Source organism: Populus trichocarpa, chromosome 14, assembly GCF_000002775.5.
Source record: "Populus trichocarpa isolate Nisqually-1 chromosome 14, P.trichocarpa_v4.1, whole genome shotgun sequence".
NCBI lineage: Eukaryota > Viridiplantae > Streptophyta > Magnoliopsida > Malpighiales > Salicaceae > Populus > Populus trichocarpa.
Window position 1 is genome coordinate 3795078 of NC_037298.2, and position 19782 is coordinate 3814859.

Consider the following 19782-nt stretch of genomic DNA (forward strand, 5'->3'; position numbering starts at 1 on the left):
GGAAAGAGCAGTTAAGAAAACCTTATAGTAGATGGTCCAGTGGTAAGAGCTTGAGACTAAGAAGTTTGTTCTCCCTGTGGTCTCAGGTTCGAGCTATGTGGTTGCTAATATGATGGCCACTGGAAGCTTACATGGTCGTTAACTTCAGGGTTCGTGAGATTAATCGAGGTGTGCGCAAGCTAGCCTGGACACCCACGTTAATTAAAAAAAATACAGTTAAGAATTCAAAAATAATCAATTTAGTGTTTTTTTTTAATCTAAACATACTTTCAAGAGTATTCTCAAACATACTAAATATATTGTGTATGGCATAAAACTCTTCTCAAAACATTGTAACCTTAAATACAATGCATTTTGAGGATTTGTTTTTGAAAAAAATACATAGTTTGGTAAAAAAATTGAGATAATAACATAAGTTGAAAAATAACGCAGTTTGAACACAGTTGCATTTTTCAATATCAATTTTGTACACAATTATTATTGGAAATAGCGGTTAAACACAATCGCGTTTTCTAATATCAATTCTATACATAACCCCTATTAAAAATAGCTGTTGTACGTTGATGTTTTTTCTTTTCCAAAATAATTAACCTTGTCAAAAGTCAACTCAAAATTTTATGAAAATTCAATGGTTAAAATATAAGATTTAAGATATAATAGCTAAGGAGATAATATGATATGACTGGAGAGAGAAATTAAGGAAAAAATGAAAAGAAAAAATGGGTTACGGGGATTCGTTTTTGACATACTCAATTCTGTTATAAAAATTTTGATGAGACGATTCTAACTACATATTAGAAGACCACTAAACGAGGTATTAATTAACCCTAAATTAACTATGAACGAAACCCCTGACAAATCACGACCATGTTTGATGGTCTTTCATGGAGTGGTTAGAATTGTCTCGTTGAGATCTTTCTAATAGTATTGAATGTGTCCAAAACAATGCTCTGGTGTGTCCCCGATGACCCCTCTTTTCTTGACTATTATATCTTGAATTTAATTCTTGGCTATTGGATATTCATAAAAATTTAAATTGACTTTTGTAATTGTCAATTGATTTGATTGGAAAATAACTTTTGAAACAATTATTATTTCCAATAGCGGTTGTGTTCAAACTGTGCTGTTTTTCAAATACTTTTTCAACATATTTTATTTTTTCAAAATTGTTATTAAACTGTGTTAGAAATACAAAAGAATCGTATTGTGGGTGGGAATAGTGTTTTCACCAGTTTGCCCTTGAAAAAAAACTCATATGCTAATGCCCGAGGGTGAAATGAACTTTGTACAGGGACAATTTAGGCATTTTAAAATTGATCATGGATAACTCGAGACATTTCTTTTTTGTGAACAGTAAAATTAAAACAGTAACCTTAAAAGTGAAAACTTATGAAGCTTATATGAAAGGATGTTTTTGTAATTTCGCCTTTTAATGTACAATAAAATGACATATTTTTCCTTGAATTAATAAATAAATAAATGGCTATTAGGGGCTTTATTGTCTTTTTTACTATTAAATGCACAATGAAGAGACCTAATTACCCTTATAATTAAAATTTGCAAGTCTTGTGGATAAGGGTAGTTTTGTAATTGCACAATGAACTTTTTTGTTGTTATCAGTTGGGGTTATGGATAATTTGAAAGTTTAATATATATAAAATGTTTTTTAAAAAGGATGGCTAACGCGTGTAGTGGACGTCTCAACCACTCTATCATCTTTAGATAACACATCCGGTTGACTCTAATGGTGAAAATGAGATTCCAGTGTAGCATTTGATTCTTCTCGACCTCCGCTCCATCCCTGAGTGGAGTGTGACACAAACATACCTCCGGTGTGGCGTCGGCAACTCTTTTTTCTTTTTTCTTTTTTCTTTCTTCTCTCATCCCCTTGATTTTCACGTCGCCCTTCAATTTTGTTTTCTTAGGGTTTAATCCATGATTTTTTTATTACCATTTATTTTTTTAAAATAATCTATAAAATTGAGATTCTTTTTAATTTTCATCCTTATTCAATTTTTTTAATTTTTCAGATTTCATTTTCATTCATTTAATTTATATTTGTCTAATTTGAGATAATTTCTAAAATTGATTTTGTTTTTCGATTTCATCCTCCTTTATGTTTTTTTTTTCTATCAGATTTTATCCTTATTCTTTCGATTGCAATTTTTTTTCTTTAGATTTTTTTGGAAATTATTATTTTTTTAATTTTATCCTTTAACATTAAATTGGTTTGGAAATTAGCTTTCATTGAGCCTGAATTTCACTGGTTACGGGCTTGGGGAGATTAACCCAGCTTTAGGAGATTCACTCGAGTTTGCTTTGGTTTTTTATCCTTCTTTTTAAGCTCGTGTTCTTTCAATTTCATCATTAAACATTTATTTAATTGAGGAATGAGTTCAGTTATTTTTATATTCTTTCTATATCATTTGTTTTATCCTTAATTTTTTTGTTTATGTGGGTTATCTCAGAGTTTTTTTTATTTGTCATTCTTTGTTAAATTAAATATAATTAATTGATTGAATGTAGCCATGAAATGCTCTACCATCATTTGAAAAAAAAAATTATATTAAGAAAATTAATGTTATTCCAATACATGCTTTTTGTATGCACCCCATCAAAAAAAATCAAAATCACCTCCAAACCAAACACCCTCAGTATGAGATTATTCCCGGTCAAATCTGCAAGCTGAGACGATGCTGCAAGGTCTAGATAAAGTGATTCTACATCACTGTCCAGAACTGCATCACAAGAATTAACTCCAATATTCAGTCGAATAACTGTATTCGAATACAGTCATTCAGGTTAAAAGAATGATTCTATCATCATGTGAATTTGGCTAGAAAATTCCTAAAACAGTAAAGATCATATAACCTCAGAGAGTTTCCAGAGACCTCAGACCATTATAGCCTCATCAAAGTTTCTTTTTGCTTCCTCACAATAGAAGGATAGTTAATCCGGCTCAGTCACTACCAGCATAGAGGGTTTTTCTTCCAAGACGCTTAACTTAGCATGGCTTGTTTAATTTATTTTCTGCAACTGAATTACATAAACAAAAAAGTGAAGTCACCAATGACTTGTAGCCATTAGAACAATCATGTGCTATGAAATTATGTCAAAAGATGATATATCATAATCGTGATTCAACCACCATAAATACGAAAATAAAAAACTTAGGCTCTCTAAGTGTAGTAAACAAAGAATGTGATAATTGCAACATCGATTAGCCTATTGATTCAAAACAGACATCCATTGCTTAAGACATTAGTCTATTGATTCAATATCCAAAATTCAAGATACCAGACTGAGCTTCGTGTACTAATTAAGCATCCCGACGAACAAGGTAAAGCTTTCCGACAACATGGAGAATGGCAACAAAAGCAATGAAACCAATGCTCATAACAAGCACGACATTTGGAGAGATCTTGAGTCCTGGAGCATCATCAGTATAAAACTGAAGCATGGTCCCAGCTGCTCCTCCTGAAGCTCCACCACTTGTTGTCCTCCTCCTTCGCATGCTTGCAGCTGCTGCTGCACTTCCTCTAGGGGGAGCAGTTCCACCTACCGCCATATCTGTAAGAAACCCACCAAACAAACAACTATTTCAGCCCCTTAAACGACGACCCGGTTAATTATCTCACTTTTCAGCCCACATTAGTATTACTTTAAACACACAAATCAGCGATATCATGAACTAATATATAGTTAACAAAACTACTATACATCAAAGGCGTAAACAAAAGAAGCACACAAAGCATGGCTACTATCAAAATTCATGAAAACCCAGAAAACCTCAAACAAATCCATCTAAAATTCAACGCTATCAATCAATTTTTTGTTCCATTTTTACTACCCAACAAATTAGCCCTTGCAAAAACCAATTTTCAGTATTTTCTTCCCCATATCATCATACACTAGAACCATCATATAAACCACGAATACAAGCATTTATCCAGATACCAATACAGACATTAACAAATTACTTATGAAATATAATACATTAAGTCTTTTTGCAAAATTGAGATCTTGATTATCAAGAGAGAAAAAAAAATAGATCCAGTCATGAGGCAGAAGCCTAAGATCTACAAGATACAAATAATTAGGATAAAAAACCTAATTGTTTTTCACTCAAATAAAAAATTAATCCAAAATAGAAGTAGCAAACAAATCTCAACAATTCGATGCAAAGACAAGCACAGATCTATAAAGGAATTCAAGAAATTAAATGCAAATCGAAACCTTAATTGATTCGAAGAAGAGAGAGATCGGTGGGGGGATTTTAACTGGAATTTGGACGACTTCTTTTCTTCTCTTCTCTCTAGTTTTTGCGGTTTCTAGGGTGTAAAAATCTAGGTTTTTATACACGGGGTTACGTGTTTAAACACATGCACTTCCACGCATGGGTACCCAATCGTGTTTAGCCACATCAGATTTCAGACAATTTAGATGTCAAATTCGCCGTTCGTTTACTACTAGGATGCCTCGGAAATAAGTTTGGGAGAACCTCACATTAGTCCCCTAATCATAAATGAATTCTTAATATGATCCCCAATCTATCATATGTTTCTCAATTGGGCTCACTGTTTAGAATCTTCCCCTTTTCTGATGGAAAATGTTGACATTTTCTCAAAACATGTCGTTTCCATCCAGGATATAATAATATATAGACGGAAAATATTAAGGATATTGACAGGAGGACACGATTGAGAAGCGTCAAATACTTTAGAATCAAATTGAGAAAATCGATAGTTTGAGACTAATTTGAGAATTACTAAATAGTTTGCAGACTAATCCGAGGTTTGCCCAATTAGTATGGTCAGCTTCTTGGAAATTGGGCCTCCTTTTTTCTTTTTTTTCGTCTCTCTGGTTACAAGAAGGGCCCATCCAGTAGGCCCAAAACACAAAAGACTAACCATCATACTCGTAGAGCAAGATGACATTATCGTTTGAGGCCAATTCAACCACTTGATCTGAAATCAACTCATTAGGATGTTAGTTAGTAGATGATTAAATAATTTGAGTTAATAATAGTATTTTATTTGAGAAGAATCCTAGCCTGTGAACATGATGTATCCTTGCCAAAGCTATAATCCCATCCCACAAAAAAAAAAAAAAAAAAAAAAGAACCTTACAGCTCTAAAAATTCCAGCTTGTGTCTCCATATTTGCCGCTTCACACAGTCAATTCATCGAGCCATTATTAGGGTTCTCAACTATGGTCTATAGCCACTGCATATTGCACAGCAGGCTCTTGCTAGCATTATTCATCTTACAACAGTTTTCTCTGATTTAATATCTTCTACAGTGAAACAATATCTTGCACTTTTCACTTCACCCGTCTTGCTACAATTTTCTTTGGCAGTCCTCTCCAAGCTCCTTTCTGTGTAAATCAATCAAGAGTTGTCTTAGAAACTGTATTTATCCAGTCTTCTGAAATCAAGGTATCACCAGCAATATGCATCAAGGAGTTCTCGCAATCGCGTTCTGCCCTCTGCTTAATCAGTTTCTTCCATGGTCCATCATTCGAGTTCATACACTATGACGATAAGTTATTGGACCTTCTTTTTCTCCTATCTAGCTGCCAATAGCCCACTACAACATCAGCCTGTACATTAGTTTTCACTCCATCATTGTCCTTCAACATATCTAGCATGCATTAGACAATAATCAAGTACTAGGTTAAGACTGATACCTTGATCCTATTGACAAATAAGCAACATGAAATCTGCAGACAAGCGGCGAACAATTTGTACCCCTGGCCCTGTCACTGCAGAACTGAAACTTCTGAAAGTTTGTCTGAGGGAAGACATCCAATAGATACCTCTTGTCATTGCTTAATGATGTTGGTCATTTCTGCAAGATAAAGAAAACAAAGAGATCCAAAAAAAAAAAAACACAGGCTGGAAGGATCCTGTATTGAGTGACAATTTAGTATTAAAACAGTAAACATTACCTTCCAAAATGTTTTCGATAACAAGATATGATAAAAGCTCCTTGGACCTATATTGAAGCTGTAGCATCGCCAATAATCTGTATAATGATTAGGCACTTCATGAATCATGCATAGAGATCCACAAAAATAAAAGAAGCATAAAAAATTGTTGTATTAGCAGGCCCATCAATCTTGCACTTGTTCTAATTCCTAGCAACTAACTAGCTGAGTTAGAATATCTGGCCTATTTGAACGTTGGAGAAAACTTCTCCAGTTATAAACTGACAAAAGATATTCAATTTGACATAGATTTCACCCCCATAAATCAAAGGGGGTTCTAGGGTATTGGAATGCTTCTCATAAGCTCTGCTTTAGCAGGCTCTTTGAGAAATACACTGACAAGTCCTCCTCTACTACCGCTGTGCTAAATTGTCTAAATTAGATATGAAAATTGCTACAATCTACAGCGTACAGTTTATCGTCAAATTAGTTTGTAGCTGCCAAGAAATCATCAAATGTTCTTCAAATTGAAACCAATATACTAGCCATCAAATGGTCCAGTCAAACTTTCAATCCCTTGAAAAATCTGCCACCTTTATTTCCCACTCCAGTCCCTGCAAGACCTGCTGACAGGAGAGATTTGGAATCTGGTCGCCATTTCAACTCTTTCAGAACAGAAAACAGAGTTGCCAGATCAGGAGTTATTTCACTGTCTTTTATATTGTTACAGGAAATTACTGTTAGTCTTTCAAGTTCCTTCCAATTCAGAATAACCGACTCCAAACAACCTGTCGTCAGCAATGAGCATCCTTCCAAAGACAAAAGCCTTGCCCTCCTATCAAGAAAGGAAACAAAAAGGCCCATCAAAAGACTGATGGAAAGTGCTACATTAAGTAATATGCCAAATTTCAGATTGTTTCCATCCTTGAAATTCTTTGAATAATTATTATGCTAACAACATGTGTTATCATGCTTGCTCATTGTAATGCTAAATTTGGCAAGCTAAGGATAACCACCACAAAATTCCATCGGTTGTCATCCATGTCATAGTCCTTTTTCTAGCATGTTCAAATAGACTTTAAGCTTCCAAATGAAGAAAGGTACCAAGTAAGAGAATGGAAAGGATAATCGTTATTTTACATGATGAAATAAATAAAGCTATATGTGGAAATCTTGTATAGCATACACGTTGAAATTGTGCAGTTTAAGTTCACCTTTTGGAGGTTGAATTTCCTTCATCCTCTGGCTCTTATCAATATCAGGTGTATAATTTAAAATGCATCAACAAACAAGGAGACAATAGCAAAAACCAAGTGACAAAACTCATACCTACAAACAGTTGCAGTTGCAAATACTTCATCCTCCAATCCCCAACAGTTCTGCAAAACAATTTCCCTAACAGTCTTGCAAATTAAAAACAAAGCCTTCACCGCTTGTTTATCCCTCATCTGACACTGCTGCAAGTGCAACTCTTCAAGTGTAGGACAAGACCCCAAATGCTCAGGCAGACCAGGACTTGAATCAATACTCTTACATGACTGCAACCTCAAAGTCTTCAAATTTTCACAAAACAATAATGCAGCCAGCCAACCACCATCCATTCTATGATCTCTAATAGTCAATTCTTCAAGCATTTGACAACACTGCCCTATCGCCTTAATCCCATCATAGCTCCCTTCACACCCACATAGCTCAAGCTTCACTAACCTCCTACACCCTTGAGCTAATATCGTCAACCCAATATCACTCACCATCGAATTAAAAAATCCATCAACGCACCCAATCAATTTCAAAACTTGCAAATTCCTACACCCGGATATCCCCTTCAAAGACATATCCCCACAACAATGCAACTCCAATTCTTGCAACATTTTGCACTTACTCGAAACACACAACAATCCATTTTCACTGCTGCCAAATACAGCAATTCTCCTCAAATTAGGATACCATTTACTAATCAATTCGAGCCCATTATCAATCAAATCCGACGATAATAAATCACTCTCTTCAATAAACACATCAGACAACAACTTAGTACCAATATAAACAGATGAATTATTCCTAGTAATCAAAATCCCAGAATTCCTAGGCATTTTAATACAAGCATGGGCAATATCAATATTTTCCAAATTTGGAAACCGGGTAAAAACCCGACCCGAATTAACGAAACGAAAATCTATTACCTTTATTGATTGCACCAAACGTCCGTGAATGAACAACCATCTTTTGCAAACAAGAGAGCTGGAAACATGGTGTGAAACTGGGACTTTACTGAAGACTTGAAGGAGAATCTCATCATTGAGAAGAGAGGTGTAATCGGGTCCGGTCGGTTCATGAGAATGGAAGCCTAAAGTTCTTTGTGGGACAGATCGAGGCGATGCTACAGGTCGAGGTGATGCAAACGGGCTATTTGACCGAGATTTCATTATCGAAGTCCCATGCTTTAGTGCTCGCTCTTTGAACAATAGCTCTGGTAAGCTTGAGGTTCTGGTTTTTCTGTTTAAGGATGTTAGTGTTGGTGTTGGTATTGGTATTGGTAGCGTCTTGGAATTGATATTAGGGTTAGGGTTTGTTGTTTCTTCCTCTAGTGAAAGTGACATTTTTCTTTCGGGTTAAAAATCTTTTCTTTTCTCTGTAATTGGAGGGAATTTTGCCTTTCCTCCTGCTATATTTTTTTTTCCTCCTTCACGTCTGTCTTTGGTTCTTTAAATAGAACATTAATTTTGTTAAGATTTGTTGGATTTTTATGGGTTGTGGATTTTTTTCCTCATTCATTTGGGCATGATTTTGCTAGGGTGGCTGATATTCAGTGTGGAGATGTCATGCAAAGTGAATCCTTTTGGTTGGATTGTGTTTGTTTAGTGGGGCCCTTTTGATGACGTGGGTTAATTATATTGGATAGATGGAGATGAAGGAATAGTGCTTTGTTCAGAAGATTGACACACTTTTAGGACATGAATCGTTTCTCGTACCATAATCATTGAGAGAGCATGTAAAATCTGTCTTATGTGGAGTGTGCGTGATAATATCTATGTGACCATCTGGCATGTTTTTGGCATAGTTATCAACCCAGTCTAGGAGTTTACTTGGTTAAGAAATCAGGTTTTTAATTTTATGGGTTAATTCGGGTTAACTCGGATTAATTTTAAAAAATTTAAAAATATATATTTAAAGTTTTAATATTTTATATGAAAAAATTAAGAAAAAATTCATATAAATATAGGCTATATATATTATAAATAATAAATTTTAAAATAATATTTTTAAAAAAATTATCTCATATTAAAAAAACATAACTTTTTTGCTTGTGAACATATAATATATATATTAAAAGACTTCAAATCTCACATTTAAAAAATATTATGTTATCCTTTTAAGTTGAAGTATTTAAACCAAAAATTTTTTTATTCTACATTGAAAAAACATAACTTTTTTCTTGTGAATATAGAGTATATATACGAAAGGGTTTTAAATCCCACATTGAAAAAATAACTTTTTTCTTGAGAACATAGAGTATATATACTAAAGGCTTTCAAATCCAACATTGAAAAAATATAACTTTTTTCTTGTGAACATAGAATATATATAGGAAAGGATTTCAAATTCCACATTGAAAAAATAAAAAACTTTTCTAATATTTATATAGTGAACTTTAAAAGGTGTTAATAACCAACTAAAAAAATATGAAAAAAGAGGGGTATAGGAGAAAAACCATATTTTTTGAAAAAAAAAACATCGGGTCTTGCCTGGGTCATGGGTCTACCGGGTTTGACCGGGTCGTTGCACCGACCAGTTTTTTGACAAACCTGGACCGGTCCAGCCATCGGGTCGACCCGTTGGGCTGATCCGGGTTTAATAACTATGGTTTTTGGTATCATAGAAATTATTTCTTAAGTATTTTTTATTAAAAAATATTTAAATTTATTTTTGATATAAATATATAAATAATTTTAAAAATAATTTTTATTTGAACCGCACACCCTGAAGACTAGGAACCATTTGTAAATACGGTGTAAATCACGTTCCATGAAATTTCAAATTTGTGTTTGCTTAAATTTAATTTTTTTTATTATTGTTTTGATGTGTTGATGGTAAAAATAATTTTTAAAAAATAAAAAAATATATTATTTTAATATATTTATAAATAAAAAATACTTTAAAAAACAACCACTACAATATTTTAAAACAATTTCAATGATAAATCACTAACAGTAAACGTTGCAAAAAAAAAAAGGATGGATAAAGATGAACAGAACAGTCCAACGTTGTGGATGGATAAAGATGTACGATCAAACCTTCCCAGAAGGTTTGTGATTTTCCAAATAAACAGAACTGATGATGTTCAAAAATAAGTTTATCCTTTCCTGGTTGGATGGGGAGAAAGAAGCAGGAGGACATGATGGGTGGGTGTTGTCTGATGTGTTTTAAAAAATATTTATTTTTTATAATTTTAATAAAAAAATATATTTTAATATATTTTATTGAACGGTATGATTAGTAATGCATTTGAATCTTTTTTATTTTTTTAAATTATTTTTTGTTTTTAAATTATTAAATTAATTTTTTTTATGATTTTAATATATTATTATTAAAAAATATATTATATTTTAAACTATTTGAATTATTTATATTTTAAACCGGCTGAGACAACGATTTCTATGGCTACTTGAAGCCATTGTATTACAGTGGCTTCAAGTTATAGATTGTTAAATACTTTTATTTATTGTAATGCAATGGATCATTACAATTACATTGACTTGTTACATTACAAACATTATAAAAAGAAAAACATGCGATGAATAGTCACATGATGAAGAGTTATATTATAGAGATTTAATTGCAAAAAGTTTTTCATTATAAATACTGAGTTGTAAATAATTAAAATAAAAGGACCAATTTATAAATAAAAAATAAGTTCTGCAGCCAGATAAAATAACCATTCCATTGCATTACATCGGGAGGAGATTTACTTTATTGCTAGTTGAGCTACATTAATAAAAAAAAATGTTTTTTTATATACATAGTCATTATTTGACAGTCAATACCCAATTAAAAAAAATTATGTCCATGTAATTGCTAATTTTTACCATAACTATCATACTTGGTTGAATATAAATGTTCAACGTGTAAATCTAGCAATAAATTTATTTTAAAATAGTTCTTTTTAAAAAAAATATACATGAAGAAAATACCAAAAAAACTAACTGTGAATAAATAATTAATCACCGAAGAGAATATAAAGCCATTTCATTCTGGAGCAGTCCCAAACTAATTAATAGCAGTTCTTATTCTCAAGATACTACATGCGTGTTTGTTTTTTCATATTATTATCTTGGATTTTAATTCAAAAACACATGTAATAGATTTTTTTTTATATGAATGCATCATAAATATACATGGATGGCTTATCCAATACCCATACAGGAAAAAAAAAGCATTTTTAACTATATCTTGAGCAATCATCATATTTTTAGTTGCCGCAAAGGATATGTAGTGTATATCATCACAAAGAATATGCCGCAATTATCATATTTTTAGTTGCCGCCACAAGATAAACCGCTACCATAGGGTATATCACCGCCTCTTAAGCCCCCGACTGATTCTACCATAGAGGTCTACAATAGACAATAACTCCCCCACCGAACATAGCTTTCAACTTTCGTCGTATTGTGCTCTCTTCAAAGAGCAACACTTCTTAAAATCTCAAGAAATGCTAAGTTGGAATCTCATTCTAACTAAGCACCCCCTCCTTTTGGTTTTAAGGATGTTGGTTTTAAAAATGAGTGATTGCCCTTCTTCGACCCATATTACCCAACCTGAGAGCGGACAACTAATGTGTTCTACTTATCAAATAGGGTTTTATAGTCGGTCCGCAACCCCTAAATGTCAAAGGCATTTTTGGGTCATCTTATAGTTCCTGCGTGTTGAAAATAATAATAATAAAAAAAAGCTTCAACACAAGATCTCTTGAAGGAAGAAGGATTGTTTGTCGTGGAGCAAGACTCAGAATCCCAATGACCATGATTCATAATACTTCCAAGAATTAATTTTTTTTTCCACTTAGTTGTTTACTATTTATTCTTATTATTGTATGTTGGTAATTTGGTAACTCTCCTATTGATCATTTATTAAACGATAGTAAATAGGTAATAAGTCCTGGTCACCTTGTCTGAATGTAGAGCTGCAGCTGACCTTATGGTTATAATCTCATTATTTCATTAGAACATCCTGTCCGGACAACTCCATTAAACAAAAAACTGGAATCTTGAAAACGTTTTTCGAGAAGAACACATCAAGGCCCATACAACGATAATTTGAAAATGGCCCAAACAAACATGAGCTAGGCACATCGTTTTATTTGTTAAATGGGCTTCGAAACCAGGCCCCTAATCATTCCAGGCCGAAGCTGACTTGAAACTCGAGGAAATCCAATCTCAAACACAAGTGTACAGTTAGATTCAGATGATAATTCGGAAGGAATTATATAAACCGACTTAAAACCAGTCCCTAACTCCCTATAAATGACAGGCAGTATTCCACAATCTTCTTGTCTTCAGTTTCTCCTTTATCTATATTTTTCTCTCTCTAATCTTCGATTTCCGCACTGCTCAGGTACACAACACAGGCCTTCTCCCTAGCTTTCTCTCTAGTCCCCTCTCTTTAGTTTCCATGAAAAGAAAGGAATATGTATATATATATATATAAAAAGTAAAAATCCTAAAGGAATTTAGGGTTTTTCGCCAAATTTTGTTTTTAGTGATCTGTTTATTTGAAGTAGCAATATCTGATTTTACTTAAAAAAATCTTTTGTGTGAATTGACCCACAAGTGATATCGATAACTCATTCCATAGATAGTTTTTTTTCTCTCCCTACAATAACTAGTTATTTGGGGAAAATCCCTTAATCAGCTGCTCATGTATCTGTGTCATCTGGCAAAAGACTCCCTATAAATATTCATTAAACGTGCCCAGTGGCTATTGAGGGTAAATTCCGGAGGTTCTTCCAAGAATCTTTCCATAAATTAGCATTACTCTTTGATTTTTCTAATTGATTTTATATATGTGATACAGATTCGCAAGTTCATCACTAGCTAGCTGTCACGATGAAGCCAGAGTCCAAGAAAAACCGCAATAAAAGCACCAACAAATCAGAAGGCAGTACTGCTTCACCTTCATGTTACGATTTAACAGCTCTTTCACAGGCCCTTGATGATCAAGAACGTGTAAATAAAAATAAAAATAAAGATAAATCTTCTTTTGACTTGAGCAATTTATCAGAGGCACTTAATAATGTAGCTAAAGAGGGGAATAGAAAGGAGATAAAAAGGCTGGGAGTACTGAGATCAATTGCCCAGTCACAGGAAGAAGTGAAAACGAGGCAAATGAGAGCAAGGAGACAACGGTATATTTGTGAAACATGGAGCACGAGAGAGATGGCTGGTGGGAGAGTGCATGGAGGGAGGAGTTTTTTTCCTATTCCTATCTTTAGTGTGGGTGGTACGAGAAGAGGGAGGGTTGCACATTGGTCTCTGCGTGGATTTTACAGAACAGAGAACACTGTAGAGGAAGCATTGGATGATATTTCTTAAGTAGGTTGATGTGGTAGTGGATATTTGGCAGGATTGCTGTAAATGGTGGCATTAGCTTTTACTTTCAATTTTGTGATTAATGAAGAGTGCTCAGTTTTCAGTCATCTTGTCTAAGATCGCATGCAATGCATATGCATTTAATTATATCTGACAATCACGATAATAATTCTACGTCTACTAGTATTGAATCCCATTAATTGGTTGATTCTTGCAAATTACCATAAACTCTCTAGAGGCTGGATTCATTCTATGAAGTTGTAATTAGATCGACTCTTGGGCAGAAACAAATCACAGCATCAAAGACTGGAGCAAGGCAGCTAGCTAGATTGCTAAATTTTGGGAGTCTTTGATATTAATGGTCAAGTTTCGCGCAATGGTATTGGCAACTATTCGAATCCATAGCTGCTAGGCTCGCTATAGGCTGTAGCAAACATTTTCTGGTGCCTGCCTGTACATTTGTAAAAACTAAACCGGACTGCTCATGGAGCTTAGGCACTTGGTGAGGCGCTTTTAAAAGCTAATAATAAATCTTGTTTTGGTTCGAGCATGGTATCAGAGGCAGTTAACGTGTACGTAGCTGAAAAGGAGAAGGAAAAAGGAGGAAAAAGAGAGGCTAGAAACATTAAGATGGGCTCTGCTTAGTTCAGGGAAAATAACGGAGGCATGAGGCAAATGAGAGAAAGGAGACCACGCTCTCTTAGTGAAACACTGGGTTTGAAAAGAGGAGATTTTTTTCCCTCCCTGTTATAAGACATCGGGGATTGAACAGAGGATGATGATCTTTTCGTACTGTCAGGATTTTAAAAATCAATGAACAAATAAAGGCTTCATGTTCCACCATTAGAGATGGGGTTTAGGTTTACGTGTTTGAAGATATATTTATTTGATAGAAATGGGCTGCTGACATTAGTTTTGAGTTTTTTTGTTCAATGTTGTCGCATGGACTGCACTCCATGGCTAACTAAAAATAACTTTTTATTTCGATTGTCAGGACTATTCCATAAAAAAAACTCGGATCATTGACCTGTTATGTTAATTTACAGGTCATCCAATTAACTTGGATTTATAATTTTTGTTCAAAACAATATTTGTTTTATTTGTAAAGTTATCTGGATATAACTAAATCGATGTTAAAATTAATTTAAATTAAAACTCGAACCGAGTCAGTTTCATATCAGGAATTTGTCCTATCAATCCATGCTGGGTTTCATAGCCATCATAAACTATCATCATATATCGATTTTGGGGTGCACTGTTACAAAATTTGTGCTTGAGGAAGGACAAAATGGTGGGGGTATATTGGTAGGTGTTTGGCTACATGGCATTACAGTGGTGGGGGTGTATTGGTAGGTGTTTGGCTACATGGCACTACAGTGGTGGGGGTGTATTGGTAGGTGTTTGGCTACATGGCATTACAGTGGTGGGGTACAATTAGTGTACGAAATTGGTTTGCATAATTGAAATGTTCTGACTTCCAAAGAAGATAGTATACAGCAATATTAAAGAGCCTTCTTAATTTAATAGTTACTCAATGAAAAAAAACAAACAATTTTATTTCTGCTCAGCGAATTAATTGATTGAATCAATGATTCAACAATCATGAATTTCGCTTAAACCCGGTCCATATTTAATAATATGGACATTAACAAAAGATGACACGGCAGAGAAAACGGTACTAAACAATTTTTATTATTAAAATATAATTTTTTAATTTTTTATAAAATAAAAAAAATTAGATTATTTTATTAATCTAAATGGTTTATAAGTATGATTGTAGTTGTTTTTTAAAGTATATTTTATTTAAAAATATATTAAAAAAATATTTTTTAAAAAATATTTTTGACATTAACATATTAAAATGATTTAAAAAAATAAAAACATATTAATTTTAAATAAAAAAATAAAAAATATTTAATTTTTTTAAAAAATATTTTTAAAATATACAAACAAGAACAGTCAACCTTGTCAAACCCAAAAAAGGGATTTATTCGGGGTAAGCTCTCGGAATGAGTTTTAAAATTATGTTAGGTCATATCATCACAATTGACAATGCTGGTCTCGGAAGAAGGCCCAGAAACCTGGATTCTAAATGGTCCATGGGTTATAATCCCAACATGAGAGAGTACGAGCCAGCGTATGAGAATGCAACCTCACTGTACAGTCCTGAGCCAGAGGAGATTCATGTGTCGACGTCGCTTAGCTTAAAACCATCAGCTTCCGTCTCCAATGATTTCACTGTCATGGTTTCAATTTTCATCTCTTTAATGTTTGTGAAAAAATTAAATTAAAAATGAACGATAAGGAATTATCACGAGACCAAGACATCACGGATTAGGACCTCTACCCAAGAAGTGCATTATACTCTCTAATATACTCACCATCACCATGGGAGTTTGTGGTCCCTTGGTGCAAAAAAAATAGCTGTAAGAGAGAGACCAATGCCAACTAGAACTGACTATAGTTTCTTGATTATCCTTTAAATGCACAACGTCGGTATGCTTAGAAGCTGCCCTCGGAAGGGTACAAAGACATGTCCTATGGGCCATGTGTAGACACAACAAAAGCCAAAAATGTAACTACATAATAATGCCTTTGCTTCATGATGCATCAGCAGGGTTCGGTGATCCATATATACCTGCCAAACACTTGTCTTTATGTCAGATATATGATGGCTACAAGAGTCTTAAATGTGTGATTGCACCATCACAAGTGGATTCCCCCACGGCTGCTCCCTCAGCTGGGAAATTTGTTACGACAGCCAATGTATAGGTGAACAATTCCGTTAGCCATCGAGTGTCTTTTCATTTGTTGTCATGATTCGAGAAAGGTGGTCTTCAAGGGCAATGAAATAAGAACTCGGTGATGTAAATGCATCGGTTTGGATGCAAATTATCTGAACAGGAAGAGGTTTTTAGTCTCGATTTGATATGCAAAAACTGACAGGCAAGCCGAGTGAAAAAAACATGAGGCAAGAAAAATATTAGAGGTTAGAGTGGGAACATGCTGCAAATCTTCCGAAAGATTTTGCCTAAGGATAAGGCTTTAATGCTAGCCACCCCTCCCCACTCCAAATAATCAATGGCCTTCCCAAGCCATTTATTAGTCCTACCTGTGAAAGTACTTTTTGACGAAAAATTATTGACATAAATTCTTCCTGGTGGGGTATATCAGAGAAATGTCATGCATAATTCGACAGCTTGTTTGGTTTTCTCCATAAAAATAAACTGCTCCTATAATGGACGTGGAAAGATGATGTATATACCTAACCGTTGTTGTATCCAAAATTCCTCTATCACAACATACACAACCCCCTCGGCATGAAAAAAAAAATTCATGAGAGAGCTCGTTTCTTCTACTGTTTGATAAGAACACAGTACCGAGGTTTGCCTGCAGACCAGGGGCAGTGGAAAAATAAATCTTGTTTCTCGCTGCTTTGGAACTTGACGTGCATGAAGAGACATGTGAGGTTCTACCAAAATTGAAACAAATTAAACGAGTTCAGTTGACCCTGATGCCTTGCGTATTACTATGTCAAGAATCAAGTCTTTAACATTTATTTGTTTGTGTATATGGATAGAATATTTTATAGAAATTGAGAGTACATATATAATGATCAAGAACATTGGGAGGGGAACAAGCTAGCATAAATTATCGATTAACACAGCCCATCGATCTTGTCTCCATGGTGTCCTAGGGAAGAAGAAAAGAACGAAAAGGAGGGAAATAATTAACGAGCAAAAGACAGCATGTAGTGGAGGGAGGGCTTGCAGTTCTAGGACCTCTCATAAAAACATTTTATCTGTTACTCCAGTCTTTTTCTAGATTAGTTTACCAGTCTAGTAATGCTCTCCTTTTTGTCACATTCTTTTCTTTCTTTTGAAAAACTTTTGGCACGTTCATTTGCGAGTTTACTCGTATAAATCCAACATGAAAATCAACATAAAAAAAACTAGGATTTAGAGGCTGAGAAAATTAACACATCTGCGATTCAATCTGTTCTTGAATCAAAAACATTAGGCACACTACATTCTCAAACCAACACTGAATAGTTTCGTCGTGTCAAATAAAAGTGCAAAACCATCCGTGACATGCAAATTATATGAAACTAATAATTGGCACTTGAAAGGAGGACCTTTGATAGCTATAAAAGTATAAAAAGGAACTGATAATTGGCAATGTGTGAATGACAATTACCCCATCAGTCAGGAGAAAAGGCGATAAAAACAGGGTCCTCTTGTCACTATTACTTACTGTAGTAACTCTATAGTAAAGGGAGGGATAAAAAAAAGGCAGCACTGATAGAGCCCTCAACAAAATTGGGAGAATTTCATTTTCATTCCCATTTTCCTAACCCCAAATTTACCCTTCAATAAACAACAAATTACCAAATTCTAGGCAATCATCCGGCCCCTTGCCATCTTCTTCACTCCCCGTGTAGCAGGAGCAGTAGGCCGTAGATGGTTTAATAAAGAGGAGCCCGGCACGGTGCCTTCTTTCTCCGGTTCATTAAATTAGACGATATTTCGGTAATTCTTGGAAACATCGTCCGGCATGAATTTGTTAAGCTGCTCCTTTTCTTTCTCACAATCTCTGTTGTGGCAGTACAAGCAAGTGTCTTACAATCAACCCCACCATACCCACCTGAACTAGAGCTTGTCTTGGCCGAACCGGTAGGTTCAAGAACCGAGTCAGGGGTCATTAAACCGTCATCTGAACCCGGTTCAGACAAAGGTAAGAACTTGCAATCACAAAAGAAACTTGAAAGCCCACTAACACCTTTTGTAGTCAAAATATGATCAACCTGTAAAGAAAAGAGAAGTGAAGGAAACCCGGATGAGGAAATGTTGCGAAATGAAATGGGTTATTCAGAGGCAGGATTCTGAAAGAGTGAAGTTTTGAACATGGTAATTACTATAACTACCTTGCAAGAAATGGAGCAAAAGAGATAAGGATACTGGAGACCTCTGTCACAGGTGCTACAATTGTTGCCTCTGATATTCACTATCCTTGTTTGTGGCCTGTGATTTAAAAATATCACCTTTGCACTGTTTGTAGTATAGGACTGCAAACACACAGAATTGAAACTGGTTAGGGACAAAATAATGGGTGCAATTTGCTTTTCAAAAAAAGGGAGGCATAAAAAATGTAGCTAAATATTCTGTCTGTGAAGACAAGAAAGAATCTATATAAACAGCAATGAATGTGTGTACGGACAGAACTAGCAAAGAACTATAACAAGAAGGTTGCGTATCCATATGTTTAACTCTTGTGTTTCATGAATTTCATCATAATCTCATCAAAATTATACTTACTTGAACAAAAGCACAGTCGAATAATTTCTGAGCATCATCTAGCCTTAAAACATCATTATATACATATCTTCTTATCTGAAACACACAAAGAAGAGAGTGTCAAAACCTAGTAAAACACATGAAAAGCATGTAAGAGCAAAACCTGATCTTTGGCAGGTAAATTTTGAAGGAACCTGCAGGAGACGGTGAGAGTTGTGCGGAGACAGACAGTGAGGGCAAATACTGATGCAGCAGTCCAAGCAAAATATGTTCTTTTCATTCTTTCTTGCGCCTTTGTGAGTTGAACAAGCATCGAAGAATTTTTCTGCGAGAAGAGCTTGAAGCCAAGGAGGTAGTAATAGATTTGAAGAAATCAACTGTAAACAAAAGCATGAAAATTAGTACTACTACCACTACCACTGATTCAAGAAAAAAGAAAAACAAGACATCCATGAAACAAAACACACCATTTTGAATTTTGATGAGAGAGAGTTTGTGTTCAGGGCTTGTAAAGATAGTGGTGGACAATCTATTACTGCACACAGAGAGAGAAACGGCGCCTGGTAAATTGGTAATGGTACTGGTGCAGTGTGTTACTGTTACCAATGAGAGAACAGTCAGAGAGAGGGGGGGAGGGCGGCCACATCTAAAGGGGTGTGTCCTATTATTGTGTTTTGTTTTGGACAAGAGAAATACACTAGCTATCCTTTTCTTTTTAAAAAATAAAATACACTATACCTAGCTAGTGGTAGTATATTATACACTAGGCCAGTGCAAGCGGGGTTTGGAAAGTGAAAGCACAAAAGGGAGGACAAAATTTTTGTAGTTAGATGATAAAAGAAAGGATAAAAAATCAAGGGAACTCAAATCAAAATCTAAAACTTTCCTTTCTAGCTCATAACCCAAAAAACCTCTAACCATTTGTTCCTTTGTAAATGGGTGGTTTGGCCTGGCTACAGGTGCCTGCTCTTTCC

General features: G+C 34.6%; 3 protein-coding genes and 1 long non-coding RNA gene across 10 annotated transcripts; 1 reads left to right on the forward strand and 3 right to left on the reverse strand.

The window, feature by feature from the left end:
• Nucleotides 1–3083: 3083 nt before the first annotated feature.
• Nucleotides 3084–4399, reverse strand: LOC18105174 (protein transport protein Sec61 subunit beta). The gene is made up of 2 exons (XM_006375212.3): nucleotides 4237–4399; nucleotides 3084–3570 (listed from the first exon to the last, which is right to left on the reverse strand). Exon 2 carries the CDS (start codon nucleotides 3566–3568, stop codon nucleotides 3320–3322), a length of 249 nt encoding a protein of 82 aa, XP_006375274.1. The 5' UTR covers nucleotides 3569–3570; nucleotides 4237–4399; the 3' UTR covers nucleotides 3084–3319.
• A 613-nt stretch (nucleotides 4400–5012) lies between these two features.
• LOC18105175 (F-box protein At5g07670) lies at nucleotides 5013–8723 on the reverse strand. 7 transcript variants are annotated; one of them, XM_052446706.1, is made up of 5 exons: nucleotides 7258–8723; nucleotides 6401–6763; nucleotides 5950–6026; nucleotides 5689–5792; nucleotides 5013–5601 (listed from the first exon to the last, which is right to left on the reverse strand). In XM_052446706.1, exons 1-2 carry the CDS (start codon nucleotides 8526–8528, stop codon nucleotides 6490–6492), a joined length of 1545 nt encoding a protein of 514 aa, XP_052302666.1. In that variant the 5' UTR covers nucleotides 8529–8723; the 3' UTR covers nucleotides 5013–5601; nucleotides 5689–5792; nucleotides 5950–6026; nucleotides 6401–6489. The 7 variants fall into 7 exon arrangements, with proteins under 7 accessions (XP_052302666.1, XP_052302663.1, XP_052302667.1 ...); XM_052446703.1 differs by having other exon boundaries at nucleotides 5689–6026; XM_052446707.1 differs by having other exon boundaries at nucleotides 5013–5588; nucleotides 5950–6763.
• A 3712-nt stretch (nucleotides 8724–12435) lies between these two features.
• Nucleotides 12436–13621, forward strand: LOC18105176 (uncharacterized). Its single transcript, XR_002977699.2, has 2 exons — nucleotides 12436–12540; nucleotides 13000–13621. It is a non-coding gene; the product is annotated as an uncharacterized LOC18105176 (long non-coding RNA).
• A 4008-nt stretch (nucleotides 13622–17629) lies between these two features.
• On the reverse strand, nucleotides 17630–19598 carry LOC18105177 (protein RGF1 INDUCIBLE TRANSCRIPTION FACTOR 1). Its single transcript, XM_006375215.3, has 5 exons — nucleotides 19276–19598; nucleotides 19003–19185; nucleotides 18830–18904; nucleotides 18439–18579; nucleotides 17630–18318 (listed from the first exon to the last, which is right to left on the reverse strand). Exons 1-5 carry the CDS (start codon nucleotides 19276–19278, stop codon nucleotides 17980–17982), a joined length of 741 nt encoding a protein of 246 aa, XP_006375277.2. The 5' UTR covers nucleotides 19279–19598; the 3' UTR covers nucleotides 17630–17979.
• Nucleotides 19599–19782: the final 184 nt, after the last annotated feature.

What these genes read in the sequence shown, in the direction of transcription:
- LOC18105175 (XM_052446706.1), bottom strand. Translation starts at nt 8,528, where the DNA reads ATGTCACTTTCACTAGAGGAAGAAACAACAAACCCTAACCCTAATATC. An exon ending in GCAACTGCAACTGTTTGTAG is followed by an intron (nt 6,764 to 7,257) that starts GTATGAGTTTTG and finishes CTTTCTTGATAG; the next exon opens with GAGGGCAAGGCTTTTGTCTT.
- LOC18105177 (XM_006375215.3), bottom strand. An exon ending in ACTCTCACCGTCTCCTGCAG is followed by an intron (nt 18,905 to 19,002) that starts GTTCCTTCAAAA and finishes TGTGTGTTTCAG; the next exon opens with ATAAGAAGATATGTATATAA. An exon ending in TCGACTGTGCTTTTGTTCAA is followed by an intron (nt 18,580 to 18,829) that starts GTAAGTATAATT and finishes GTGTGTTTGCAG; the next exon opens with TCCTATACTACAAACAGTGC.
- LOC18105174 (XM_006375212.3), bottom strand. Translation starts at nt 3,568, where the DNA reads ATGGCGGTAGGTGGAACTGCTCCCCCTAGAGGAAGTGCAGCAGCAGCT.